This window comes from Rhinoraja longicauda, chromosome 9 (genome assembly GCF_053455715.1).
Source record: "Rhinoraja longicauda isolate Sanriku21f chromosome 9, sRhiLon1.1, whole genome shotgun sequence".
NCBI classification, from domain to species: Eukaryota; Metazoa; Chordata; class Chondrichthyes; order Rajiformes; family Arhynchobatidae; genus Rhinoraja; species Rhinoraja longicauda.
In genome coordinates, this window is record NC_135961.1 from 57392021 (window position 1) to 57419838 (window position 27818).

The window sequence follows — 27818 nt, forward strand, 5'->3', positions numbered from 1 at the left end:
AGACTCGAAGGGCGGAAGGGCCTGTTTCCGCGCTGTATCTCTGTACTAAACTAAACTGAAAAGATGCAGTGAAAAGCTTTTGTTGCGTGCTGATCAGTCAGCGGAAAGGCATGATTACAATCGAGCCGTCCACGGTGTGCAGATACATCATAAGGGGGGGAATAACGTGAATAACGTTTAGTGCAAGATACTGTCCAGTCAAGTCTGATCAAATATAGTCCTCCAGTGAGTATAAGAAAATAACTGCAGGTGCTGGTACAAATCGAAGGTATTTATTCACAAAATGCTGGAGTAACTCAGCAGGTCAGGCAGCATCTCGGGAGAGAAGGAATGGGTGACGTTTCGGGTCGAGGCCCTTCTCTCCCGAGATGCTGCCTGACCTGCTGAGTTACTCCAGCATTTTGTGAATAGTCCTCCAGTGAGGTACATAGTTGCTCAGGACTCTCTCTAGTTGGTGATAGGATGGTTCAGTTGCTGCCCATTAAGAATCTTGCCACATGCAATATTTCAAAATTGCGGCTTCTACATAATAGATGCGAAGTAAACCCAATACAAAGGAAATTTAGAAGGATGAGAGGAGATCTTATCGAAACGTATAAGATTATTAAGGGGTTGGACATGTTAGAGGCAGGAAACATGTTCCCAATGTTGGGGGAGTCCAGAACAAGGGGCCACAGTTTAAGAATAAGGGGTAGGCCATTTAGAACAGAGATGAGGAAAAAAAAATTCAGTCAGAGAGTTGTGAATCTGTGGAATTCTCTGCCTCAGAAGGCAGTGGAGGCCAATTCTCCAAATGCATTCAAGAGAGAGCTGGATAGAGCTCTTACGGATAGCGGAGTCAGGGGGTACGGGGAGAAGGCAGGAACGGGGTACTGATTGAGAATGATCAGCCATGATCACATTGAATGGCGGTGCTGGCTCGAAGGGCTGAATGGCCTCCTCCTGCGTCTATTGTCTATTGTTTAAAAAGTGAAGATCTTTTGTTTCACACTTAAAGTAAACTTTTAATGGTGCAATAATATTAGTTGGAGCCAGCCAACTTTTAGACTGTTGGCAAGGGAGTCAAGACAAGAGAGTTTTAGTATCAATCGAAGATAGGTACAAAATGCTGGAGTAACTCAGCGGGACAGGCAGCATCTCTGGGTAATAAGTCTCGAAACAGAACAATGACATTCTTACAGCGGCAACAGAACAGGTTTGTAAACACAATACTCATTAGACAACACACCAAATAGGCAAAAGAGTTCAATTATAATTGACAAGATAATAATTTTTTCTTGTAGATTCAAACGACAGAACATGCAAAAATATAAAGGTCTTTGCTGTCACTTATCAGTCTTGTTTTTATCATTAGGAAAAAAAACTGCAGATGCTGGTTTAAATCGAAGGGAGACACAAAATGCTGGAGTAACTCAGTGGGTCAGGCAGCATCTCGGGAGAGAAAGAATGGGTGACGTTTCGGGTCGAGACCCTTCTTCAGACAGGGGGTATGGGGAGAGGGCAGGAACAGGGTACTGATTGTGAATGATCAGCCATGATCACATTGAATGGCGGCGCTGGCTCGAAGGGCCGAATGGCCTCTTCCTGCATCTATTGTCTATGGTCTACTGACCCACTGAGTTACTCCAGCATTTTGTGTCAACCTTTGTATTTATCATTCTTTGACGCTCTTAGTTTCTAGCAGCTCCATCCAGGGCACTGAATTCTGTACTCCTAAACTACGCATCCTTCCAAATCTTGACACTTGTCAATTTCATAATCCTTCAGTCTGACTTGGTCATGAGTTACACAGTTACTTGCCCATCTCTCTCACTTTATCAGTTCACACTTTCAACTGTTTGCCTCACGAAAAAAAGAGGCAAGAGTTAGATTTAGCTTTTAGGGCTAACAGAATCAAGGGATATGGGGAAAAGCAGGAACGGGATACTGATTTTAGAAGATCAGCCATGATCATATTGGATGGCGGTGCTAGCTGGAAGGGCCGAATGGCCTCCTCCTGCACCTATTGTTCTGTTTCTAAAAGGCATTTTGCGAATATTTCTAAAACATTCTTTACGTCCTTTGTATCGCATTGTAAGAGATATTCCCGCAGTGGCCACATCAACTGCCTCTGAAACCACAGATCAAAGCAAGTCATCCACGATGAAGAAGGGTCTCGACCCAAAACGTCACCCATTCCTTCTCTCCAGAGATGCTGCCTGACCCGCTGAGTTACTCCAGCATTTTGAGTCTGTCATCCATGATCCCGAGGGGCTGCCCAAGGAGACGTGGAGTCCGAACAAGCTGGCATCATGCACTCTGAAGCAGAAGTTTAATAAGAGATTACAACTATTAACGGTTTTGAGAGAGTGAACATGGAGGCCAAGCCATAGTGTGTTTTTAAAGCAGGGATCAGTAAGGATGTTAAAGATGACAGTTTACAGTTCAGTTTATTGTCACGTGCATCGAGGTACAGTGAAAAGCTTTTGTCGCGCGCTATCCCGTCAGCAGAAAGACAGCACATGATTGCAATCGAGCCAGTTACAGTGTACACATGATAAGAGACTAACGTTTAGTGCAAGGTAAAGTCAGCAAAGTCTGATCAAGGATAATCCGAGGGTCACCAAAGAGGTAGATAGTAGTTCAGCACTGCTCTCTGGTTGTGCGGGGTTGAGAGGGAAAGACAGATCAGCCACGATTGAATGGTGGTGGACTTGATGGGCCGAATGGCCTAATTTCTGCTCCTCTGACATGAACTTGTGAGCATATCTGCTGGAAGAAGCTTCGTAACTGGAGGCACAAGGAACTGAAGATGCTGGAATTTCAAATAAAACACAAAGTGCTGGAGTAACTCAGCAGTCAAAAAGGGTTGTGACCCGAAGCATCGCCTATCCATGTCCTCCAGAGATCCTGCCAGACCTGATGAGATACTCCAGTGCTTTGTATTTTATTCACAACCAGAGAACTCGGGTCTAAAGAAAAAAGAGAAAAAGCTGTAAATATACTCCACAGGTCAGGCAGCATCTGTGGAAAGAAAAACAGTGAATGTATCATGTTCAATGTAAGGGTAGCACAGTGGTAGAGTTGCTGCCTCACAGCGTCAGAGACCCGGGTTCGATCCTGACTACGGGTGCTTGTCTGAAGGAGTTTGTACTTTCTCCCTGTGACCTGCGTGGGTTTTCCCCGGGTGTTCCGGTTTCCTCCCACATTCCAAAGATGTGCAGGTCTGTAAGTTCATTGGCTTGGTATAATTGGAAATCGTCCCAATAGACAATAGGTGCAGGAGGAGGCCATTTAGCCCTTCGAGCCAGCACCGCCATTCAATGTGATCATGGTTGATCATTCTCAATCAGTACCCCGTCCCTGCCTTCTCCCCATACCCCCTGACTCCGCTATCCTTAAGAGCTCTATCTAGCTCTCTCTTGAATGCATTCAGAGAATCGGCCTCCACTGCCTTCTGAGGCAGCCCCTAGTCTATGTAGGATAGTGTTAGTGTGCGGGGATCGCCGGATGGCACAGACTCGGCGGGGACGAAGGGCCTGTTTCCGCGCTGTATCTCTAAACTAAACTAATGATTCGATGACTTTTTTGCAAATGTACCTTAAGTACAGTGAAAATCTTTATTTAGCATACAGTTCAGTGAAAATCCTGCTGTACATTAGACACAATCATACTGAATATCACAGTGTAAGACGGTCGACCACACTCAGTAGGTGCACAAGAGCTTTAGTCACCAACTTGTATCCTTTTAATCAGAGAATTAAAATCAAACTTTAGAGTCTTAACTTGGCAATAAAGGCAATAGACAATAGGTGCAGGAGGAGGCCATTCGGCCCTTCGAGCCAGCACCGCCATTCAATGTGATCATGGCTGATCATTCTCAATCAGTACCCCGTTCCTGCCTTCTCCCCATACCCCCTAACTCCGCTATCCTTAAGAGCTCTATTTAGCTCTCTCTTGAATGCATTCAGAGAATTTGCCTCCACTGCCTTCTGAGGCAGAGAATTCCACAGATTCACAACTCTCCGACTGAAAAAGTTCTTCCTCATCTCAGTTCTAAATGGCCTACCCCTTATTCTTAAACTATGGCCCCTTAATAATCTTATACGTTTCGATAAGATCTCCTCTCATCCTTCTAAATTCCAGTGTATACAAGCCTAGTCACTCCAGTCTTTCAACATATGATAGTCCCGCCATTCCGGGAATTAACCTAGTAAACTTACGCTGCACGCCCTCAATAGCAAAGGCCTGTTACCCCGGTTCTTTCTGTTTCCTTCTTTTAAGATTTTCAGCATCTAGTTTTTTGGCTGTCAAGATTCAAGTTATCTTGACAAAGAAATGCAGGGTGTCAGTCCCATCATCTCGGGAATTAACCTGGTGAACCTACGCAGCACTCCCTCAATAGCAAAAATGTCCTTCCTCAAATCAGGAGACTAAAACTGCAGGGGCTGGGCTTAGCAGCTTCCACTTGCAGCCCACCGGGTCATTCTGCATCCAGCCTGGTCTTTTGACTATCCTAGTAAAAGAAGATGTATGGATCAAGGCCCTCAGTTTAATCACATAAAACTGACTCTCAGACACATAAGGCAAGTCCCACAAAAGGAACCGTGCACAGATACTGCCATCTCCTGGCTTTCTAGTGTAGCTGCAGCTCCACAACACAACTCCACTTGTGTAGGAAGTGTACACACAGTACAAGGAACTGTGTAGGAAGGAGCTGCAGATGCCTGAAGATACACATAAAGCTGGAGTAACTCAGCGGGACAGGCAGCATCTCTGGAGAGAAGGAACGGGTGACGTTTCGGGTCGAGACCCTTCTTCACCATACTGTACCTGTGAAATTTCCACTTCCCTGAATATTGTTCTGCAGCAACTTGAAATCATGCTAAAACATAAAGCTAATTTAGCAGGACTTTTAATCTTAGCATTACATCTTTTACCACAAACCTTAAGAAACAATGACAGGTTGCAACATTTTAAAGAATTTCACAGCTGTGAATTATTCAGTGCATTCACTGTTATCATAAGACATAGGAGCAGAATTAGGCCACTCGGCCCATCGACTCTACCAGTCACAGCAGATCTATTTTTTTCCCTCTCAACCCCATTCTCCTGCCTTCTCCCCATAACCTGACATCCTTACTAATCAAGAATCTATCGGGGCAGGAGCTGCATCGTCCACCCTGGGTAGTTCTACGGAACTGGCAAAATTTGCAGCAAAGCATCAACTACGGTACTCTGAAGCACCAATTGCCATTTTTGATTGTTGTAGTTGACACACGAAAGAAGAACTTGTCAATTTCTGCTTTAAAAATACCGAATGCATTGGCCTCTACAGAAGGCAGGACAAAAACATTCAGGATTATATTTGCGACTGAGATAATTTTGACAAGTGAGGACCAAGGTTACGAGTTGGCCCCTTCAGCAGGGCTTCGGTTCTTGGATGAAATCACTGAAAGTATTCAAGGATGAGACGGATTTTTGGACTAAGGGGGGAATCTGTGATAGAAGAGGGGAACCCTCGTTGATCCGAGATGTTGTCATTCTTTAGGGAATTCATGGTCAGAGCAGACAGACTGTTGCCACGGTCGACTTCCAAGGTCAACTTTGGGGGCCGATATCTCAGCTCCCCGACTGCCTACACAGACCTTTGGCCGTGACCTCTGCTGCTCCGGAAAATGGATAATCCTTAAAGGCTCTGGAACCAGGGGTGCCGTAAAATCCAGGTGGACCTGCACTGGAGCAATATGAAACTTTAGAATCTGCCTCTGAAACTGCCCCTGGCCTCAGAATAATCCGTGGTTGGAACAAACGTAGTCGGCTTCAAACTTGAGTGATTGTGAATTATGATATGAAAATAAGAAATAGGAGCACGAATAGGCGCCTGAGGGACTGCTTTACCATTCAATTGACCTGTTTAGTTTAGTTTAGAGATCCAGTGTGGAATCACCGAGTCTGCACCGACCAACTTTCCCCGCACATTAACACTATCCTACACACACTAGGGACAATTGTACATTTACACCTAGCCAATTAACTTACAAACCTGTGCGTCGTTGGAGTGTGGGAGGAAACCGAAGATCCTGGAGAAAACCCACGCAGGTCACAGGGAGAACGTAATACTCTGCATAGACAGACAGCACCTGTAGTCAGGAATGAAACCGGGTCTCTGGCGCTGTAAGGCCGTAGCTCTACCGCTACCTTTGGCCTCAGTTCCACTTTCCTGCCTGTTCCCAGTCCCCTTGTCACCACCCCCCCCCCCCCCCCCCCCCATGGACCAAAGATCTATCTATCTCAGCTATGAACATATTCAACAACGCAGCTTACATATCCCTCTAAGGCAGGAAATTCCAAAGATTCACGAATCTCTCAGAGAAGAAATTCATCTAACATCACCTTAAATGGACAAATACTCTCTTGAACTTCTGCAGCCTACAGTAGGGAGCATGTTACCTGGTTGCATCACAGCCTTAGTTCTGCAACTTGAACACCTAGGATAGAAGGTTGCAAAAAGCGGTGAACACTGCTCAGTCCATCAAAGGTGCTGGCCTCCCCACCACTGAAGGGGTTTACAGGAGTCACTGCCTGAAAAAGTCCACCAGCATCATCGGATACCCACACCTCACTGACGACACTCTCATTTCACTCCTGCCATCGGGAAGGTGGTTTAGGAGCCTGAAAACTGTAATGTCCAGATTCAGGAGCAGCTTCCTCCCTACAACTGTCAGGCTATTAAACACTACAACCTCCAAATGGGCACCCAACTACACAGACTTGGGGGTGGGGAGGGGTGTTTTTGTCTTTTTGCACTATTAATCATAATCACAATAATCATAATAGTAATTTATTAACCAAGTATGTTTTGCAACATACGAGGAATTTGATTTGCCATAGTCATACCAATAAAGAGCAACAAGACACCCAAATAATTTTTTAACATGAACATCCACCATAGTGACTCCCCCACATTCCTCACTGTGATGGGAGGCAAAAAAAGTTCAATCTACTTCCCTTCTTTGTTCTGTCAGTCGGGGCATTCGAACCGTCCGTTGTCGGGGCGATCTTGGCTCCGGCAACCGACGGTCGAGCCCTCCACATTGGGGGGATCTCAGCGTCCCGCGCCGGGCGATCAGACTCCCGAGTCGGGACTGATCGAACCTCCTGCGGCTTGGAGCTTCCCAGCATCGGACTCTACCCAAGACTGCGAGCTCCTCGATGTTGAAAACTGCAGGCCGCGGTTGGAGCTTCGATCCCAGGCAAGGGATCGCAGGCTCCGATGGTAAGTCCACGGCCCTACAGTGGGGCTCAAAGTCAGTCTCGAGCAAGGCCGCCAGCTCCATGATGTTAAGCCACAAAGCGACTGGAGATACGATCCGGAAAACAATCGCATCTCCGGCCAGGTAAGAGATTGAAGAAAGTTCCCCCAACCCCCCTCTCCCACCCCCCCACATAAAACGAACCAGAGAATATTAACACATACTTTTAAAACACACTAAAAATAACAAAAAAGACAAAAGGACAGACAGACTGTTGGCGAGACTGCCATCACCACCCGGTGTTTGTTTATATATATAGCATACTTTTATTGTGCAGTATGTATTGTATTTTGTTGTCTTTTTGTTATATTATGGTGATTACAGAGTATTATGTTTACATATGTGTTGTGCTGGCTTTAGCTTCCTGCTTTGTCTCCCCCCCTTTCTTGAATAGACATTTTGCATTTGTGATATTATATTCTTCTATAATTTTTTCCAGCATCTCAGAAATGCTGGAAGGTCGCAACCAATGCTTCTCCAACAAACATTCCTTCAACGTTCCACCATTGGCATCCATGTCTTCAGCAGGTTTAAACATAATAATGCCAGCAGCACTCACTTCCCCACAAGTGAATAAAAAGGAACCGTTTAGACGGTGATTCAATTAGTGGAACTTACAACCACGAGTGCCGTAGACTCGAGACCAAAAGTAAATTGAATCATACTGCTGTGAACTTTATGTGGGAAGGAACTGCAGAGGCTGGTTTACACCGAAGATAGGCACAAAGTGCTGGAGTAACTCAGCGGGACAGGCAGTATCCCCAGAGAGAAGGAAAAAGTGACGTTTCGGTTTGAGACCCTTCTTCAGACTGACCTATTCCTTTTCTCCAGGACCCGCCGAGTTACTCCAGTATTTTGTGTCTATCTTCAGTTTAGTTCATTGTCACATGCACCAACGTACAGTGAAAAGCCTTTGTTGCGTGTTATCCAGTCAGCAGAAAGACAATACACAATACATGATTACAATCAAGCCACTTACAGTGTATAGATACATGATAAGGGAATAACATTTAGTGAAGGTAAAGCCAGTAAGATCCGACCAAAGACAGTCCAAGAGTCAAGAGAGTTTTATTGTCATATGTCCCAGATAGAACAATGAAATTCTTACTCATTGGTCACCAGAGGTAGACAGTAGTTCAGGACTGCTCTCTGGTTGTGGTAGAATGATTCAGTTGCCCAATAACAGCTGGGAAGAAACAGTCCCTGAATCTGAAGGTGTTCTGAAACCTTGGTGCACTCTAGAGGTTTTAAAAGTTTAAATGAAATTGTGACAAACAACAAGCGAGATTAATCACTTTATTTCTTCGTTACATGAACTTTGACAAATAGGTTGCTGTTCCTACGAACCATGAGGAGTCAATCACAAGATAAGATCCCTGAAGAGTTACCGTTTAATTAAGACAGGGTTGTGTAATAAAACAGTCACAGACATGGTTGCCAACAAACGCTACTTCTTATGAGGCAAGGCAATGTCGACGAGTTTGTACAGAGTATAAAATGTACCTGAAATAAGTGGATAAAAAATAATTAGTTTCAGCCTTTGCCATCAGACATAGAACAGTCGTTCATCAGTCAGTTTACCGTATGCAAGTAACCCTTGCATTCCCTCTCTCCATCCCTCCCCCACCCGAGTCTTCCTACTAGTTTCCCTGTTGTCCACCTTAGTTTCACTGTTTGTATCCACTCGTTATCACCTTCTCCGCAGCCAACAATGGACCATTGTGGGCTCCACCTTTCCCGGATCATCGTTGCTGGCTTCCATTTGTCCTTTTTAATATCTTTAATTCATTTGTTCTTTGTACCTTTTCATATCTCTAGTTGCCCTCTCCCCAGACTCTCAAGTTTGCAGAAGGGTCTCGACCCAAAGCATCGCCTATTCCTTTTCTCCAGATATGCTGCCTGACCCACTGAGTTACTCCAGCATTATGTGTCTATCTTTACTGTATACAGTCTGCTGCCGTGTTTTTAAGATAAGAATCCCCCAACCACTTTTCCTCCTTCCCACCAGATCATTACTCCTGAGTCGTCCTGCTCCTGGGAATAGGAAAGATAGACACAAAGTGCCAGAGTAACTCAGCGGGTCATGCAGCGTCTCTGGAGAAATAGTATGGGTGATGTTTTGGGTCAGGACCACTTCTTCAAACTGGGGATTAGGATGGAATTGAGGAATGCGGAAATGATTTCAGTGGGGCAGGAGCGGGCAGAAGCAAAGGGTCTGCCAGGGCAGTTCTGCTTATGGATTTTGGGGAGAAGGTAAAATCGGGCCTTGCGGGGCTGGGGAACGATGAGGTTGGAGGCTGTGGAGGGTAGATGGTTGGAAGTGATAACATCAGAGATAATGGCCTGGTGCTCATCTGTGGGGCCATGGTCCAGGGGTAAGTAGGAGGAGGTGCCCGAGGTTTGGCGCCTGGCCCCAGGCCAGAAGCGGTCAGCTCGCCAGACTACCACGGCACCTCCCTTGTCAGAGGGTTTGATGATAATGTTGGCATTGAGGATAAGAATCGGGAAATCATGTAGCAGCTTTGCAGCCTTGCCTTTGGTTAGGCTGCCTTGAGTGTTACGCACAGTTCTGCTCGCCCATTACAGGACAGACGAGGAGGCTTTGGAGAGGGTGCTGAAGTGTTTTACCAGGATGCAGCCTGGAGTAGATGCGATTACCTTTAAGGAATGTTTGGACAAACTTGTCCTGGTTTCTCTGAAGCATTGATGCTACAGGGAGACCCAACAGTGCTTTACAAAATCATGACAGTCATAGATTGGGTAGACAGTCAGAATTCTTTCCCCAAGGTTAAAAATGTCAAATTAGTATGCCATGCACACTTAAAGAGTGCATGGTTTTATGGTCAGAGGGTAAAAGTTTAAAGGAGATATGTGGGGCTGGTATTATTTCTCCACGGAAAGTCCCAAGTGTCTGGAACACACTGCCAGGGATGATAGTGGGAGCAGATATAATAGTGTTTTAGCTCGGTACATGAATATGCGAGGAACAGGGGGACATGGATCATGTGAAGACAGAAGAGATTAGTTTTCTCTAACATCATGTTCGACACAAACATTATGGGCCAAGAGACCTGTTCCTGCGCTGAACTGTTATATGTTCGACATAATCACAGCCCCAAGTTACTGGACACCACGGGGCCCCAGAGGGCCAGAGATAACATTGGAACAGTATCGTTCTTTTGTTCATTCTTGGAGCCAGACAGAAAAAGCTATCTAGCCACTGAGTGCCAGACAAGGATGCAAATGTGAGGTTTCACAGCCAAACACCCACCCCCACCCCCCATTCCTGTTCACATGAAGATCTTTATCGCCGTTGCGTTGCTGGGTGATTCTACCTGCAGGGCATCCAGAGAACAATAAGTACACGAGCCTTACCTCCAACCGTGAGTGCCATGGTCAGCCTGTAGAGAATGGCATCTGAAACCCCTCCTTTCAAGTGAATGGGCAACCCATTGTCTGCCTGCAACAACAAAAGTAGGAATCAAACTCCAAGTGCCAGTGTCACGAGGAAAACCCAATCACCCAGAACTGGTGCTGGCTTTCATAGAATTGAGATATCGACTCAGATTCCCTTCTTATTGACTACAAATGTACTGTGCACAATGACCAGACTCTTTGGAAAGTCAACGACAAGCTGGAGACCTTAAGGCTTTGTGAGCTGTCAGAGGAAGCTATAGAAGAAATAAAATTAGGACTTTCAAAGGACAGTTGGACAGATATATGATAGGAAAGGTTTAGAGGGATATGGACCAAATGGGACTAGCCTAGAATGCCAACTTGGTTGACATGAACAACTTGGATCAAAAGGCTAATTTCCTCTATGATTCTAATAGATCACTCACATCTTGGCATAGCAAGGTGAGTGAAGGGAGTGAAGGAAGAGTCCAAGCTTGACAAGTATTGTCGGAGGCGTGGCAGGATAACTCACATAAGTTCATAAGTGACAGGAGCAGAATGAGGCCATTCGGCCCATCAAGTCTACTCCGCCATTCTGTCATGGCTTATCTATGTTTCCCTCTTAACCCCTTACTAATCAAAAATCTGTCAATCTTCACCGTAAAAATATCAATTGACTTGGCCTCACAGCCATCTGTGGCAATGAATTCCACAGATTCACCAGCCTCTGACTGAAGAAATTCATCCTCGTCTCCTTTCTAAAAGTAAGTTATTTTATTGAGGTTATGGCCTTTGGTCATAGTCACAAACGGAAACATCCTCTCCACATTCACACTATCTAGGCCTTCCACTATTTGGTAAATTTCAATGAGGTCCCCCCTCATCCTTCTAAACTCCAACGAGAACATGAAATAGGTTGATGAAGGAGGCAATGTTTGTGAAGTTGGAACTTGGAAAAATTAATTTCAGGATTCTGCCAAGTTATTCTGGCTACATGTTGTAGATTAGGATATCAACCATTTTGCATTCCTTATGGTTATCTTACAGAAATGCTTAAAAATTCATCGTGCAAACTCCCTCCAAGCAGAGGTATGATGCAATACCTTAGTTATCCGTTTATAAATGATAAATGACATGCCTTTGTGGGGCAACATCGAAGCCAGCTGCTTGACCACACCAACTTAAGCAACATTCTCCAACTCTTGCTCAAACCGCTCCAAGCCTTGCTTGTATTGTATTACTAAATGAACACCGCACTCAGAGTAGCTCGTGTTCCCTGCAGGAAACCCTTTGCTTTTATCCTCAGTACAGAAGGACTAGGGAGGACAGTACATTCTAGGGCATGTCCAAACCTTTGCTGCAATAGAGCTGGTGCTCCAATACAGAGCCAAAGGGACGATAGGAAATAATTTCAACCACCGTACTCCGTGCCTGGATATTATCCGGATCATTCAACACTTCTCACTGGAATGGAACAGAACTCAAGTAGACTTTACAAATGGTGGTGATCTCTAGGTTCATACCCAGCTCGTTGTCCACGGTTTTAGTCACCTGTCCCAGTGTGACATCCAGCCAATTCTATCTAACAATGCTACAAAAGTGCTTACTGCCTCCCTATATTAAAGCCACCACATAAGCAAAAGCCACTGTTCTGTAGCAAGTGGCAACAAATGGGCTATGGGTCTATTTAGAGCCACTGCGACATCCATGTCCATCCAAAGTCATCTCCTTCCAGTAAGGGACACATTTCAACATTCAAACAGTCCTAGCAACGCATTGCCTTGTCTGAGCCTGCCGTGAGCCATTGGCAGATCTAATATTGCACGGTCTACCTCTCGCAGTAACTGCAAGTAGAGTGCATTGCAATTAGGTTTAAGGTGATGGGGGAAATATTTAATAGGAATCCAGAGGGATGACGAGCTGCCAGTGCAAGGTAGTTGAGGCAGGGACTATCGCAACGTTTAAGGAACAATTAAATAGGTACATGGATAGGCTAGTTTTGGAGCGATATGGGACAAACATGGGCAGGTGGTACCAGTGTAGATGGGATATGATGGTCGGTGTGGGCAAGTTGGGCTGAAGGGCCTGTTTCGATATAGTATGATTCTATCACTCTAATCAGGGTGGCACAGTGGCACAGCAGTAGAGTCGCTGCCTTACAGCGCCAGAAACCCTAGTTCGATCCTGACTACAGGTGCTGTCTGTACAGATTTTGTACGTTTTCCCTGTGACCACATGGGTTTTCTCCGGGTGCTCCGGTTTCCTTCCACGCTGCAGACTTACATCTTGTAGGTTAATTGGCTTAGGTAAAGTTGTCCCTGGTGTGTCGGACAGTGCTAGTGTACAGGGTGATCGCTGGTCAGCACGGACTCGGTGGGTCGAAGGACCTGTTTTTGCGCTGTATCTCTGAAGCCTAAATGCGCCCATTCTACAACATCTCTGGGATCTGCGGTGCCTTAAGGAAGTGTTCTTTCTGGATTAGGATTAGTGAGCTGTCACACAATACGCCCAATAAAGCCACACGTTTGAAAGAAAAGATTAAAGAAAGATTGAAACAAAAGTGGATCATGCAGTTACATGCATCATTAAAAGGTTGAAGTGAAGAAAAAAATGCTTTAGTAATGCTTTGAAGTGTCTTCACAATTGGCTGGTCAATGTTTAACATAACTATATGGAAAGCACACATTCCACTAGGAAGGGATGATTCTTTGCTGGTCAGACACTTTGGAGAGTCCAGCTAACTGGAGGAATGGAAGTGTTTGTCCGTCTTACTAGGAAACTCAGTAACTTTCGATGTGCACCTCAATGCCTTTGGTTAGTCAGCCAACTATACTATGTATGGGCATGCAGCCAAAAAAGCCAAACTTGATCACAAACCAAGCTCACACCTTAACTACTGACCGTGTTTCTAGAGACAAAACGTTTGTTGGAAGCGCAAAAACAAATTCATTTCTTCACAAAGAAAAAGGGAAAGAAAAATTTAAAATTCACTTTGGAAAAGCAAATAGTTTGTACATGTTTACGGTCAACTATACAAGTTAAATATATTGAATCTATTAAAAATGCTGATAACCCAGTACGAGTACAGTAATGACAGATTAATTTTTCAATTTTTGAGGCAGGTTCTATCACAATGTTTAAAAAACCTTTGGGCAAATACAAGGATAAGATAGGCTTGGAGGAATATGGGCCAAACGCACACAGGTGGGATTGGTGTAGATGGGGCATGTTGGTCAGCGTGGCCATGTTGGGCTGAAGGGCCTGTTTTCACAGTGTACAACTACAAAGTTTACTTCAAAGCAATTTCCAGTTTGCATTACTCCTTATGGAAGTTGGGCAAATGAGTACTTTGCCAATCAACACAACTTGAGAAGAGACACAAAATGCTGGAATTACTCAGCGGGGCAGGCAGCATCTCTGGAGAGAACGAATGGGTGACGTTTCAGGACTCGACCCGAAACGTCACCCATTCCTTCTCTCCAGAGACGGTCTGCCTGTCCCGCTGAGTTACTCCAGCATCTTGTGTCTATCTTCGGATTAAACCAGCATCTGCAGTTCCTTCCAACACAATTTGTACCTGTGGGAAGGAAGTGCAGAAGCTGGTTTAAACCGAAGATAGATACAAAAAGCTGGAGTAACTCAGCAGGCAGGCAGCATCTCTGGAGAGAAGGAATGGGTTGAGACCCTTCTTCAAACGCGAGTCAGGAGAAAGGCAAACGAAACAAGAGATATAGAAGGAACATAGAACAAATGAATGAAAGATATGCAAAAAGCAACGATGGTCAAAAAAGCCGACAGCTTGTATCTAGTTTTTGTAGTGGAATAGCTACAGGGAGCACTTTCTCCTATTACTATGTTGTAAATTACCTCAAAATTAATTTTAAAGTTGCACTCTCAGATTGGGAACTCTCTCAAGAAGTTTAAAATGGCTATTTTTGATGCAAGCACCCAATCCCTTTATATCTTACAGCATCTCAGGAGAGAAGGAATGGGTGACGTTTCGGGTCGAGACCCTTCTTCAGACTGAAGAAGGATCTCAACCCGAAAAGTCACCCATTCCTTCTCTCCCGAGATGCTGCTTGACCTGCTGAGTTACTCCAGCATTTTGTGAATAAATCGATTTGTACCAGCATCTGCAGTTATTTTCTTATACCCTTTATATCCTAGATCAGTATTGATCTGACAATACAATGATTAAAATTTTATTGCAGAGCTCACCCTGGCAAAATGTAGCTTAAGTAAAGGTGGGCCACAGTAATGTGAGAAAAACGAATCTGCAGGGCATTCCTTTAGCTTGGTTTTGAAATCCAAGCTATTGGGTGGGTACAGCAGAGGGGATCATGTCACACCAGTGCCTGGAACTCCATCTTGGTTACTGGTCTAAGTTGACTGTTCACCGTTTTAAAGTACGACTCATTTACCCATGACATAATAAAGTGCTGAATCCATGAAACTCAGAGCCGACACTTTCCATCACTGGGATTTACATTACCACCCGTTAAGAGTTATCAATCTCGACTTCCGGTGGCACCATGCAGTGGTGAAGGTGCAGCATTGAACTCAGCTCCTGCTAAAAATCGTGTAAAAAGCTGTTTCTAAAGTCGGGACCGATTTAAAAACATCCACCGGCGGCAGGTTGGTGTCGTGGGAGTAATATCAGCAAATAATGTCGAGAAATTTGAGCTTTAAAAGGATCTTTTAGATGAAAAAGTTAAAACATCAAAGGGGACCTAAGAAATCCACTATCAGACTCCGGCTGGAAGAAGATTTGGCAGCCCTCCAAACAGCAACTGAAAGTTCAGATGAAGAGTCTGATTCTCAACTAGCAGTATTTGAAATGGCTACGGGAGGAGGGACGAAAAGGACAGAAAAGGAGAAAGAGATGAAGCAGTGGGAAGAAACGGTAAGAGCTAATCTTACTAAAGATCTTACCGTAGATCTTACGAAGGAATTCTCCAAAATGCTTACTAATATGAACAAGATACTGGAGAGTAAATTATCTAAAATGGAGGTTAACCTCTCCAAGAAAACAGAGGCTGCACGTGCTGAATCAAAGGAACAGTTTGAATTTTTGGAGCGACAGCTGTCGGATCTGGATCTGAGGACAACTCAGGAATTTGTGAGAATGGATAATGATTATAAGAAGAAATGTGATGAATTGAAGGAAGGAGTTGATAAGTCGACAGAAGATATGAAGGTGGAAATACGTGAGATGTCTCGGGAAATATCGACACTGAAAGAAGAACAAGGGGTTAATCGCGAACAATTGAATAAATTGACAGACAAAATTCAACACTTCGAAGCTAGATCAAGGAGACAGAACTTGAGGATTGTAGGAGTAAAGGAAGGGCAAGAGCTAGGAATTTTAATGACTGAGCTCGTTACTAAAATACTCAAAGATGTCTTTAAGTTGAAGGAAAATCCGAGGATTGATGTCGCACATCGGGTAGGTCGCTTCAGAAGAGAATTAAATGCTCCCCCAAGACAGATTATTGTGAAATTTTTGGACATTTCAAGTTTGGATAAACTTATGAAGATGATACCACATGGGGAGAGGCTTACAATTGATGGAGAAATTGTCAGATTCTACAGAGACTACCCACGCGAAATACTGGAAAAAAGAAATAATTTTAGAAGAGCAAGCAGCATTCTGCAAGGTAAATCGGAGGTGAGATATGGAGTTGTGTTTCCCGCGAAAATGAAAATTTATTATAACTCTATTCAACGCGCCTTCACGGACCCGGATTTGGCATTTAATTACGCACAAGAAATTGTAAAGAAAATAGAAAAAACAGAAGTAAAAGCGGATGAATAAATGTCTATTGGGAATCCGTGCGGTAATTAAGACGATGGAACTGCTCTAGACATTAACCAGACAGGCTTATCTGTCAGGAATGTGTATGCAATGGACAGGCCCTGGTTTCAACCTTGAACAGATAAGGAGAAGAGAAATAACTGAAAAAACATTTTGAAACAATACGATCAGATTGGAAAGAAAATCAAAGGACATTATGGACTTAAAAAATGGTTTGTAATACAGTATATATGTAATGTAAAGAATTAATTAATTATATAAACTTAAGATCACTAATCAAGGGTTACGCTAATATAGTAATGTTACACTAATAAGAGGAACCAAGTTATTAACCCAATGGATTTAGGGGATAAGGGGTATATAGAGATGATTATTATTAATAGATATATAAGGTTAAGTTGGTTGAAAAGAATTGAAATATAATTTAGGTTGTACGCTAACACATTATAATTAATGAAAAGGGGTATAAGAATATTAGAACACCATAAACTTGTGGGAAGAAAGAGGCGCTAATGATCTGGAAACGTTCCAGAGGTTTGGGCTGGAAGATGGTTGTATTTAAGATAAGAAACGTAACCCTTGAAACAGGCTGGTAATCAAGGTATTGATGAATACTGTATATTTGGACAGAGACAGGGCAGGTGTTCTCAGGTTTTTGAATTGTAGGACTCGGGGATACCGAGCAAGTAACACAGAAGGTTTAAAATTGGGGTAGAAATGAGAACACTTGAAATATTAAGGATTAAGGAGTCCCTTAGATATATTAAGAAAGATTAAGATATAGTCAGAGGAAACGGCTTGTAGTTATAAATTCTATAGTATTCAGGTGGCTGAACTCAATGTATAATTCCATCTACGGAGGTCTATCAATTTTTAGCCATCATAGATGGCTTCTTGTATTTAGGGTATCACCTTTTTGATACCTTAAAATCACGTGTTTTTTTTTTTTTGGTTGTAGCATTTACTTTTATGTGGCTTATTTAATTATTTTTCTTGTTTTCATCACTATTTTTCAACACATCTTTTTCTTCTTCTTATGGAGGTTCAATATACGGAGGAGAGGTAAAATAATGTCAGAAGTGTGGGATGATACCCACATACACAAAAGGCTGAGGTACCTAATTACACCACAGGAAATAAAATTACTAAAACTTATTTATAATGCAGGACAATAAAGAGAATGGAGGAGTCACATTTTGTAGTTGGAATATTAGGGGTGCGAATGATCCAATTAAAAGGGGCAAAATTATGGCCCATTTAAAATCTTTGAAGGTGGATATAGCGTTCCTGCAAGAAACGCATACGAAACTACAAACACAGATGAGATTTAGAGCAAATTGGATAGGCCAAATGTATCATTCGTCATTTACTGCTAAAGCTAGAGGTACGGCTATTATTATTCGGAAAGGTATACCGTTTATATTAAAGAATACAATATCTGATAAAGAAGGAAGATACACGATAGTGGCGGGAGAAATTTATTCCACGCCACTCACTTTGATAAATATTTACGCTCCAAACTTTGATAATCCCCAATTTTTTAAGAAAATTATGGATCAAATAGATGAGTATAATTTTCAAAATATAATATTAGGGGGGGATTTTAACTGTGTTATAGATTCATATTTAGACAAATCAACAAAATTTAGGAAGGGTAGTGCTAAATCCAAGTCTAGCGAATTCTTAAATACTTATATAAAAAATACTAATATAATAGATGTATGGAGAATAGCTAACCCAACTGGAAGGGAATATTCGTTTTACTCATCAGTACACAAAACCTATTCAAGAATTGATTATTTTTTAGTGGACTCAAAACTAATACCATATACGATTAATTCTAAATACCACAATAGTATTATTTCTGATCACTCCCCGCTGACTTTTACTTTAAAACTTGAGGGAATGCCAGGTACAAATTTTTTTTGGAGATTTAACACACAAATAGCTAACGACCCACAAGGTTATGAGTATTTAAAACAACAAATGAAATTTTTTTTTGAAATAAATGAGACACCAGGGATTTCACCATCTTTATTATGGGAATCTTTTAAGGCTTTCATTCGTGGAGTTATAATTTCGTATCAAAGTTTTCTAAATAAAAAAAACAGGACAGAACAAGGGACGTTAGAAAAGGAAATTAAATTATTAGAATTAGGAAACGCAAAAGACCCAACAATAGATAAACATAATAAGATAACATTACTGAAATTTAAACTTAATCGAATATTATCGGCAAGAGTAATAAGATTATTTCAGATCACAAAACAAGTACAATTTGAATTTGGGGATAAACCACATAAACTTCTAGCACGACAATTGAAGAAACAAGAAAAGGAAAAAACAATTAGTAAAATCAAATCAGAGAACGGGGAACTATTAACTTTACCTAAGGACATTAACAAAAGGTTTGCTCAATTTTATCAAAATTTATATACATCTAAAACTAACATTGAAGACAATAAAATTATAAATTTTTTAGATAAGTGTAACTTGCCAAAATTGGATATCTTAGAACAAGAGGAATTAGGAACCCAGATTACAAGTGAAGAAATAAGAGAAACAATAAAAGAATTGAAAAATGGGAAGACTCCAGGGCCTGATGGTTTTAATAATGAATTTTATAAAAGATTTCAGGAGTTAATGGCCCCACGATTACTTAAATTATACAGGTACGCTTTTACCGATAAGAAATTACCAGAAACTTTAGCAGAATCCACAATTATGCTTATACCAAAAAAAGATAAAGATTTAGAAGATCCGGGCTCGTATAGAGCTATAGCACTGTTAAATACAGACCAAAAAATTTTAGCAAAGATTTTAGCAAGAAGATTGAGCAAATATATTAATAAATTGATAAATCAGGACCAAACGGGGTTTATACCCAAAAGACAATCATTTAATAATTTGAGACGACTTTATAATATAATGTATTCACATAAAGGGGAAAAGGAAGACTTAGCAGTTATATCTTTGGACGCAGAAAAAGCATTTGATCAGGTAGAGTGGCAGTATTTATACATAGTACTCCAAAAATTTAATATAGGAGATAATTTTATTAGATGGGTAAAATTATTATACGATAAACCAACAGCAAGAATATTAACTAATAATACGTTGTCTCAAAAATTCCAATTATCACGGGGCAATAGGCAGGGATGTGTTTTATCACCCCTGCTATTTGCCCTTATGATAGAGCCACTGGCGGAAAGGATAAGAACTCATCCGAATATTCATGGATACAATACTAAGGACTCTAATAATAAAATTTCATTATACGCGGATGATATACTTTTATATATTACAAATTCAAAAACGAGTATCCCGAACGTATTAAATGTAATAGAGGAATTTGGCTCCTTTTCTGGATATAGAATAAATTGGAATAAAAGTGAAATTATGTCATTACATCCTCAGAAAGCGAATCATCTATTAAAATTTCCATTTAAAATTGCAACGGAAAAATTTAAGTATTTAGGTATTCAAGTTACCAGAAGATATAAATCATTATTTAACGCTAATTTTAGTCCTCTGTTAAATAAATTGAACGCTTTGATTATATTTTGGAAAACGCTCCCACTATCATTAATTGGCAGAATAAATGCTATCAAAATGATAGTGCTACCACAAATATTATATTTATTTCAATCCATACCAATATATATACCAAAATATTTTTTTAAAAAATTAGAGTCAAATATTACTAATTTTATATGGGACTACAAAGCACATAGAATTAAAAGAAATCATTTGTGTAAACCTAAAGATGTAGGGGGATTTGCACTGCCTAATTTTTTATATTATTATTGGGCAGTGCATATTAAGAATATTATTTATTGGTTGGAGTGTCCTTCTCAACAGATGGAATGGATAAGAATGGAAAAAGAGGATTGTCTGCCTTATGATTTAGGAGCGATCCTCTTCTCCCCGATAAAATTGAATAATATATTATATAAGAAGAATCCAATTATACACAATATAATTCGAATTTGGAAACAAATAAAATTAAATTTAAAATTAAGAAACTTATCTTCATTAACACCAATAGTGAATAACCCGGTATTTAAACCAGCTATTATGGATAAAACATATAGACAATGGGAAAGACAGGGAATTAAAAAGTTGGGTGACATGTATGAAACGGGAAATTTATTATCATTTCAACAATTAAAATCAAAATTTAATCTCAATAATAACCAATACTTTAAATATTTACAGATATGTGACTTTATAAAAAAATATATACCAAGATCACAGAATATAACGATAGACCCACTGGAAGAAGCAATGAATATTAAGGCGGACTCACAAAAATTAATATCATATCTATATAACAGTATTCTTAATAGAGAATTGCCTTCCACAGAGGCAATTAGAGAAGACTGGGAAAAAGAATTACTGATAAAAATTTCTAAAGAAACATGGGAGAGGTATTTGATATACATACATAAATGTTCGATTAACTCTAGACATAATTTAATCCAATTTAAAATATTACACAGACTATATTACTCAAAAGTTAGGTTGAATAAATTTTATTCAAATATCTCACCCATTTGTGATAAATGTCTTTCACAAAATGCCAATCTTACACACGCTTTCGTTTCGTGCATAAAACTTCAAAGTTTTTGGGGTGATATATTTGATGTATTTACTAGTTTATTTAAGACAAAAATGGAACCTAGCATGGAAATGATTATCTTTGGAGATGTAAATAAATTAAATAAATTAAATATATCCCAAATCTCATTTTTGAATTATGGTTTAATAATAGCGAAAAAACTCATACTTAAATTGTGGAAAAAGTCTACTCCACCAACACTTAAAATGTGGATTGGTAATATGTTGGAAACAGCACATTTGGAAGAAATGAGACTCCTCCTAATAGAAAAAAAAGACCAATTCTTATCGAGTTGGTCTCCATTTATTGACCTTGTGGAATCATGCGGTGTAATATCAGCATAAAATTAAAAATTCTGGGTTTGATTGAAAATTGATTAAGAATCTCCTTTCTGCTTTACTTTCGCACATTTCTTTTTTTTTTTTTTTTTTTTTTTTTTTTTTTTTTTTTTTTTTCTTTTTTTTTTTTTTTTTTTCTTTCACTCTATACTCACTAATTTATTCTTTACTCTTCACTACTTCTTTCTTTCTCATTTCTTTTTAAAAAAGGAAGTTGTACAAATAATGTTTTAATAATTCTTGGCACCTGTAAAAAGGAACCATTAAAATGTAATGTGCTTACTTCCAAAGAAAATAAAAATTAAAAAAAAAAAAAGAGTTATCAATCTCTACTAGCTAATCGGTATAATTTTGCATTGCATCATGTAAACTACCAGGATGGCCAAAAGCAAAAGGACCTTCCAATCTTCAATTCCTATGCACGGTAAGAGCAGCAGAAATCAGCTTCTATTCCTACAAAGAGTATTCAAATAATAATTCAAATGTTAAATGCTTGCTGGTTCATTTGCACAATGGTGCATTAATCCTCGTGATCACCCCCCACACCATCTTCTACAATGTGCCCAGAAGCTTTGAAAACCTATGACGCAAGTTATTAGCAATACAACAAGAGCGAAACCTATAAGCAGGGTTCACCTTCCCCAAATAGCCCCAACTTACTGCACGTGCACATCACTTACCTGGAAGATCTTCTGCTTCTCGGCTATCCTGTTCGCCACCCCTCTACGGGCCGCAGTGCTGAATGTTCGCTGTGAAAGCTGCTGGAAGGCCTGACGGGAAACAGCAAATGGAAATGTTCAGATATGAAGAGCCAAGGATGACTCCAGAACCCTCTTTTTGGTCAATATTTATGACTCTGGAATGTAAGATGTGCAGGTTCATCAATGATACAAAGATAGGAAGTGGGCAAGCAACAATGATATTTGGATTCTGCAACTGGATATAGATAGTTTGAGTCAGTGGGTGAAAACTTGGCAAAGGGAGTTTAATTTGGGGAAAGTGCGAGGTCATACACTTCGTTAAGAGGAACGCAAAGGCAGACGATAATCTGAATGGAAATTGCTATTGATCATGGATCACAAAGGTTAGCCAACAGCTGCATGATAGCTTTTGAGTTGAAAGTTACAGCATGGAAACAGGCCCTTCGGCCTACCGTGTCCGCGCCGACCATCGATCACCTGCTCACACTAGTTTTGTGTTATCCCACTTATGTACCCATTCCCTGCATGCTAGGAGCAATTTGCAGAGACCAATTAACCTTCAAACCCACACGTTTTAGGGATGTGGGAGGAAACCGGAGAACTTGGAGGAAATCCACGCAATCGCAGGGAAAACGTGCAAACTACACACTGACAACACCCGAAGTCAGGGTGAGGCAACAGCTCTACCAGCTGGTTGGGAAGGCAAATAGCATTTTGGCTTTTTATGCAGCTTAATGTGGATAAGTGTGAGGTTATCCGCTCTGGTGGTACGAATAAGAAGGCAGATTATTATCTGGTGTACCTCGACTTTCAGAAAGCCTTCAACAAGGTTCCACATAGGAGATTAGTGGGCAAAATTAGAGCACATGGTATTGGAGGTAGGGTACTGACATGGATAGAAAATTGGTTGACAGACAGAAAGCAAAGAGTGGGGATAAATGGGTCCCTTTCAGAATGGCAGGCAGTGACTAGTGGGGTACCGCAAGGCTCGGTGCTGGAACCGTAGCTATTTACAATATACATTAATGACTTGGATGAAGGGATTAAAAGTACCATTAGCAAACTTACAGATGACACAAAGCTGGGTGGTAGTGTGAACTGTGAGGAAGATGCTATGAGGTTGCAGGGTGACTTGGACAGGTTGTGTGAGTGGGCAGATGCATGGCAGATGCAGTTTAATGTGGATAAGTGTGAGGTTATCCACTCTGGTGGTAAGAATAAGAAGGCAGATTATTATCTGAATGGTGTCAAGTTAGGAAAAGGGTGACGTACAACGAGATCTTGGTGACCTAGTGCATCAGTCACTGAAAGGAAGCATGCAGGTACAGCAGGCACAGGCAGTGAAGAAAGCCAATGGAATGTTGGCCTTCATAACAAGAAGAGTTGAGTATAGGAGCAAAGAGGTCCTTCTGCAGTTGTATAGGGCCCTAGTGAGACCGCACCTGGAGTACTGTGTGCAGTTTTGGTCTCCAAATTTGAGGAGGGATATTCTTCACCCATTCCTTCTGTCCTGAGATGCTGCCTGACCTGCTGAGTTACTCCAGCATTTTGTGAATAAATACCTTCGATTTGTACCAGCATCTGCAGTTATTTTCTTACACTGTATTAAATATTAAGTGCATTAAAATTCTTGCTATTGAGGGCGTGCAGCATAGGTTTACTACGTTAATTCTCGGAATGGCGGGACTGTCGTATGTTGAAAGACTGGAGCGGCTAGGCTTGTATACACTGGAATTTAGAAGAATGAGAGGATATCTTATCGAAACATATAAGATTATTAAGGGGTTGGACACATTAGAGGCAGGAAACATGTTCCCAATGTTGGGGGAGTCCAGAACCAGGGGCCACAGTTTAAGAATAAGGGGTAGGCTATTTAGAATGGAGATGAGGAGGAACTTTTTCAGTCAGAGAGTTGTAAATCTGTGGAATTCACTGCCTCAGAAGGCAGTGGAGGCCAATTCTCTGAATGCATTCAAGAGAGAGCTAGATAGAGCTCTTAAGGATAGCGGAGTCAGGGGGTATGGGGAGAAGGCAGGAACAGGGTACTGATTGAGAATGATCAGCCATGATCACATTGAATGGTGGTGCTGGCTCGAAGGGCCGAATAGCCTACTCCTGCACCTATTGTCTATTGTCATAATCATACTTTATTAGTCAAGTATGTTTTGCAACATATGAGGAATTTCATTTGCCATTTTTTATTGACAGCATTTAAAAGTTTAGAAACAGGGAATTGCACTGGTGTTGGTTAAACCATACCACAATTGTTCCCATCAGCATGGGAAATGGAGAAAGTTTTTTAAATGTACATGGAGGAGCTGGAAGTTAATAAATAACATAGAACACCACATCACAGGAACAGGCCCTTCAGCCCACAATGTCCATGCCAAACATGATGCTAAGTTAAACTAATCTCCTCTACGTGTAGGTGATCTATCTCTCTCCATTCCCTGCAGATCTGTGTCTATTTAAAAGCCCATCTAAACATCACTCTTGTATCTGCCTCCACCATCATCCAAGGCACCCATCACTCTTGGTGCAAAAAAAAACTTAGCCCGCCCATCTCTTTTAAAAGTTGCACCTTTCACCTTTCACCTTAGTCTTTTGACATTTCAACACTGGGAAAAGGGTACTGACTGTCTACCCTATCAATGCCTTTCATAATTTTATATTTCTACCAGATCTCCCCTCAACCTCCAACATTTCAAAGAAAACAACCCAAATCTATCCTTATTGCTGGTACCATCTAATCTAGGCATCATTCGAGTAAATCTCTTCTGGACCCTCTCCAAGCCTCCATATCTTTCTTGCAATGGGTCAACAAGAACAATAATCATGAAGTAATGCTGAACATTAATAAACCAAAAGCTGGGCCACAGCTGGAGAACTGGTTTTTTTGCAGACATGGTGATGGCAGGACTTAATGTCAGAATTGGGCAGCACGGTGGTGCAGCGGCAGAGTTGCTTCCTTAGAGAGTTAGATAGAGCACTGTGGGCTAGTGAACTTAAGGGATATGGGGAGAAGTTGGGCACAGGTTACTGATTGCGGATGATCAGCCATGATCACAATGAATGGCAGTGCTGGCTCGAAGGGCCTCCTCCTGCACCTATTTTCTATATTTCTTACAGTGCCTGAGACCCGGGTTCGATCCTAACTATGGGTGCTGTCTGTATGGAATTTGTACACTCAGCCAATGACAACGTGGGTTCTCCCCGGGTCCTTCGGTTTCCTCCCACATTACAAAGACATACAGGTTTGTAGGTTAATTTGCTTTGGTATAATTGTAAATTGACCCTAGTGTATAGGATAGTGCTAGTGTACAGGGATTGTTGGTCGGCATGGACTCAGTGGGCCAAAGGGCCTGTTTCCACGCTGTATCTCTAAACTAAACTAAATTAGACTGGAAGCTGACAACTTTAGTTTAGATTAGTTTACTTATAGATCCCACACATCATGATTAAAACATAGAAATCCAGAAGCTATTTTTGGTTTACTGTGCTCTTCACAATTCTATCCACCGGAAATGTTACACCTTGATCACGACTCAATAGATTTTTAAACAAAAGGCCAGGCCTCTCCAACACTGTAAAATACATTTCGTATCTACGAGGTCTCACTTGACCAGAACATGTATCTTTTAAAAAATATTTCAGCCTCTGTTCATGTGCGTCCTAAATATTGCAAACAAAATACATGAAAACAGCTTACTTCCAGCCAGAACATTTGAAACCCTTTTCCTTCTTCCCTCTCAACCCCATTCTCCTGCCTTCTCCCCATCACCTTTGACACCCTTACTAATTAAGAACCTATCAATTCCTGTTCATAAAATATCCAAGGGGTTGACCTTCACCACCACCTGTGGCAACGAATTCCAGATTCACCATCCTCTGACTAAAGAAATGTGACAGTCAGTCCATTTCCTCCACAGAAGCTGTCTGACCAGCTGAGTTACTCCAGCTCCTTGTAATTTTCATTGACATATTTTTCCTCAGTTACAGCTCAACCATAGGTATTGCTCTTTTTCGGTCTCTGCAAGTCCCCCCCAAGAACCCAACACTGGAATCCTCACCCCCCACCACACCAAGCCCTCCTCTCTCTCCATCTCTCCTCCCAACACCCCTCACTCCCCCCAAACCCCCCTGTGTTTCTCTCCCCAAGCCCACTCCCCACTCACAACCTTCTCCCTCCAAAACCCTGTCCCTCTCTCCCTAACACCCCCATCTCTCTTCCACCCACCCCACTCCTCTCTGCCAACTCCCCACTCTCTGCCACCAGACACCCCTTCTTCCCCCACAACACCCCATCTCCCCCAACATCCCCACTCTCTCTCTTTCCCCCAGCCACCCCTCTCTTCCCCTAACGCACCCTCGTCCCCACCGCTTCCGGTCGCCCCACTATTTGCTGGGGTCCCGAATTTCTCTCCCGGTTACTGCTGCTGTTGCTTCTCCTCCTCCATCAGGGGTGGCCCCACCACCCCTTCTCTCCTGCCCTGTCCCTCTCCCCTTCCCCTCCACCTCACCACTCCTCCTTCACCACTACCCCCTCTCCACTACCCCCTCTCCACCACCCCTTCACCACCACTCCCTCACCACCACTCCCCCCTCACCACCACTCCCCCCTCACCACCACTACCCACTCACCCTCACCACCACTACCCCCTCACCACCACTCCTTCACCAACACTCCCTCACTACCTAGTCCCTCTCCCTCACCACCACTACCCCCTCACCACCACTCCTCCCCGTCCACTACCCCCTCACCACCACTCCTCCCCGACCACTACCCCCTCTCCACTACTCCCTCTCCGCTATTCCCTCTCCACTACCCCCTCTCCACTACCCCCTCACTACTCCCTCACCACCACTCCCCCCTCTCCACCACTCCCCCCTCTCCACCACTCCCCCCTCTCCACTACCACCCCCTCACCACCACTACTCCCTCACCACCACTCCCTCCTCTCCACCACTCCCCCCTCTCCACCACTCCCCCCTCTCCACTACCACCCCCTCACCACCACTACTCCCTCACCACCACTCCCTCCTCTCCACCACTCCCCCCTCTCCACCACTCCCCCCTCTCCACCACTCCCCCCTCTCCACCACTCCCCCCTCTCCACCACTCCCCCCTCATCACTACTCCCCTCACCTCCACTACCCCCTCTCCACCACTCTCTCTCCACTACCCCCGCCTCACCACCACTCCTCCCTCACCACTCCGCACTCCTCCCTCGCCACCCCTCCCTCCCTCCCTCTCCTCACCCGCAGGCCGCGCGTCGCCAGGCCACTCATGTCTCCGCGACTCCCCCAAGGACACACCGAGAACCACAATCCACCGCGCCAGCAGGAAGAGGCGGCGGAAGCGAAGCGGATGCAGTCACGTGGTCCAGACCAGACGGATCGCCGATCACGTGGTGTGCGGCAGCAGGCAGAATGATGTCATCACGCTGCATGACGCCATCGCGCCTGCCGCCCCCTGTTGGCGTGGGGTTCATAAGGTCATCAGTGACAGGCGCAGAATGAGGCCATTCAGCCCATCAAGTCCAATCCGCCATTCAATCATGGCTGACCTATCTCTCTCACCCAACCCCATTCTCCTGCCTTCTCCCCCTAACCCCTGACACCCATACTAATCAATAATCTATCTACCTCTGC

At 42.6% G+C, this 27818-nt stretch overlaps 1 protein-coding gene across 1 annotated transcript; it reads right to left on the reverse strand.

Annotated features, from left to right (window-relative positions):
- Window positions 1–8577: 8577 nt before the first annotated feature.
- Window positions 8578–27564, reverse strand: cox7a2b (cytochrome c oxidase subunit 7A2b). Its single transcript, XM_078405578.1, has 4 exons — window positions 27426–27564; window positions 22146–22235; window positions 10671–10755; window positions 8578–8798 (listed from the first exon to the last, which is right to left on the reverse strand). The coding sequence occupies exons 1-4, from the start codon at window positions 27453–27455 to the stop codon at window positions 8743–8745; spliced, it is 261 nt and encodes an 86-aa protein (XP_078261704.1). The 5' UTR covers window positions 27456–27564; the 3' UTR covers window positions 8578–8742.
- Between the last annotated feature and the right edge of the window lie 254 nt (window positions 27565–27818).

Excerpts from the sequence above, each read along its gene's own strand:
- cox7a2b (XM_078405578.1), bottom strand. The coding sequence starts at position 27,455 with ATGAGTGGCCTGGCGACGCGCGGCCTGCGG. Across the intron at positions 22,236-27,425 it reads TGGCGACGCGCGGCCTGCGG|GCCTTCCAGCAGCTTTCACA; the intron begins GTGAGGAGAGGG and ends GTTTCCCGTCAG. Across the intron at positions 8,799-10,670 it reads CATGGCACTCACGGTTGGAG|GTACATTTTATACTCTGTAC; the intron begins GTAAGGCTCGTG and ends CACTTATTTCAG.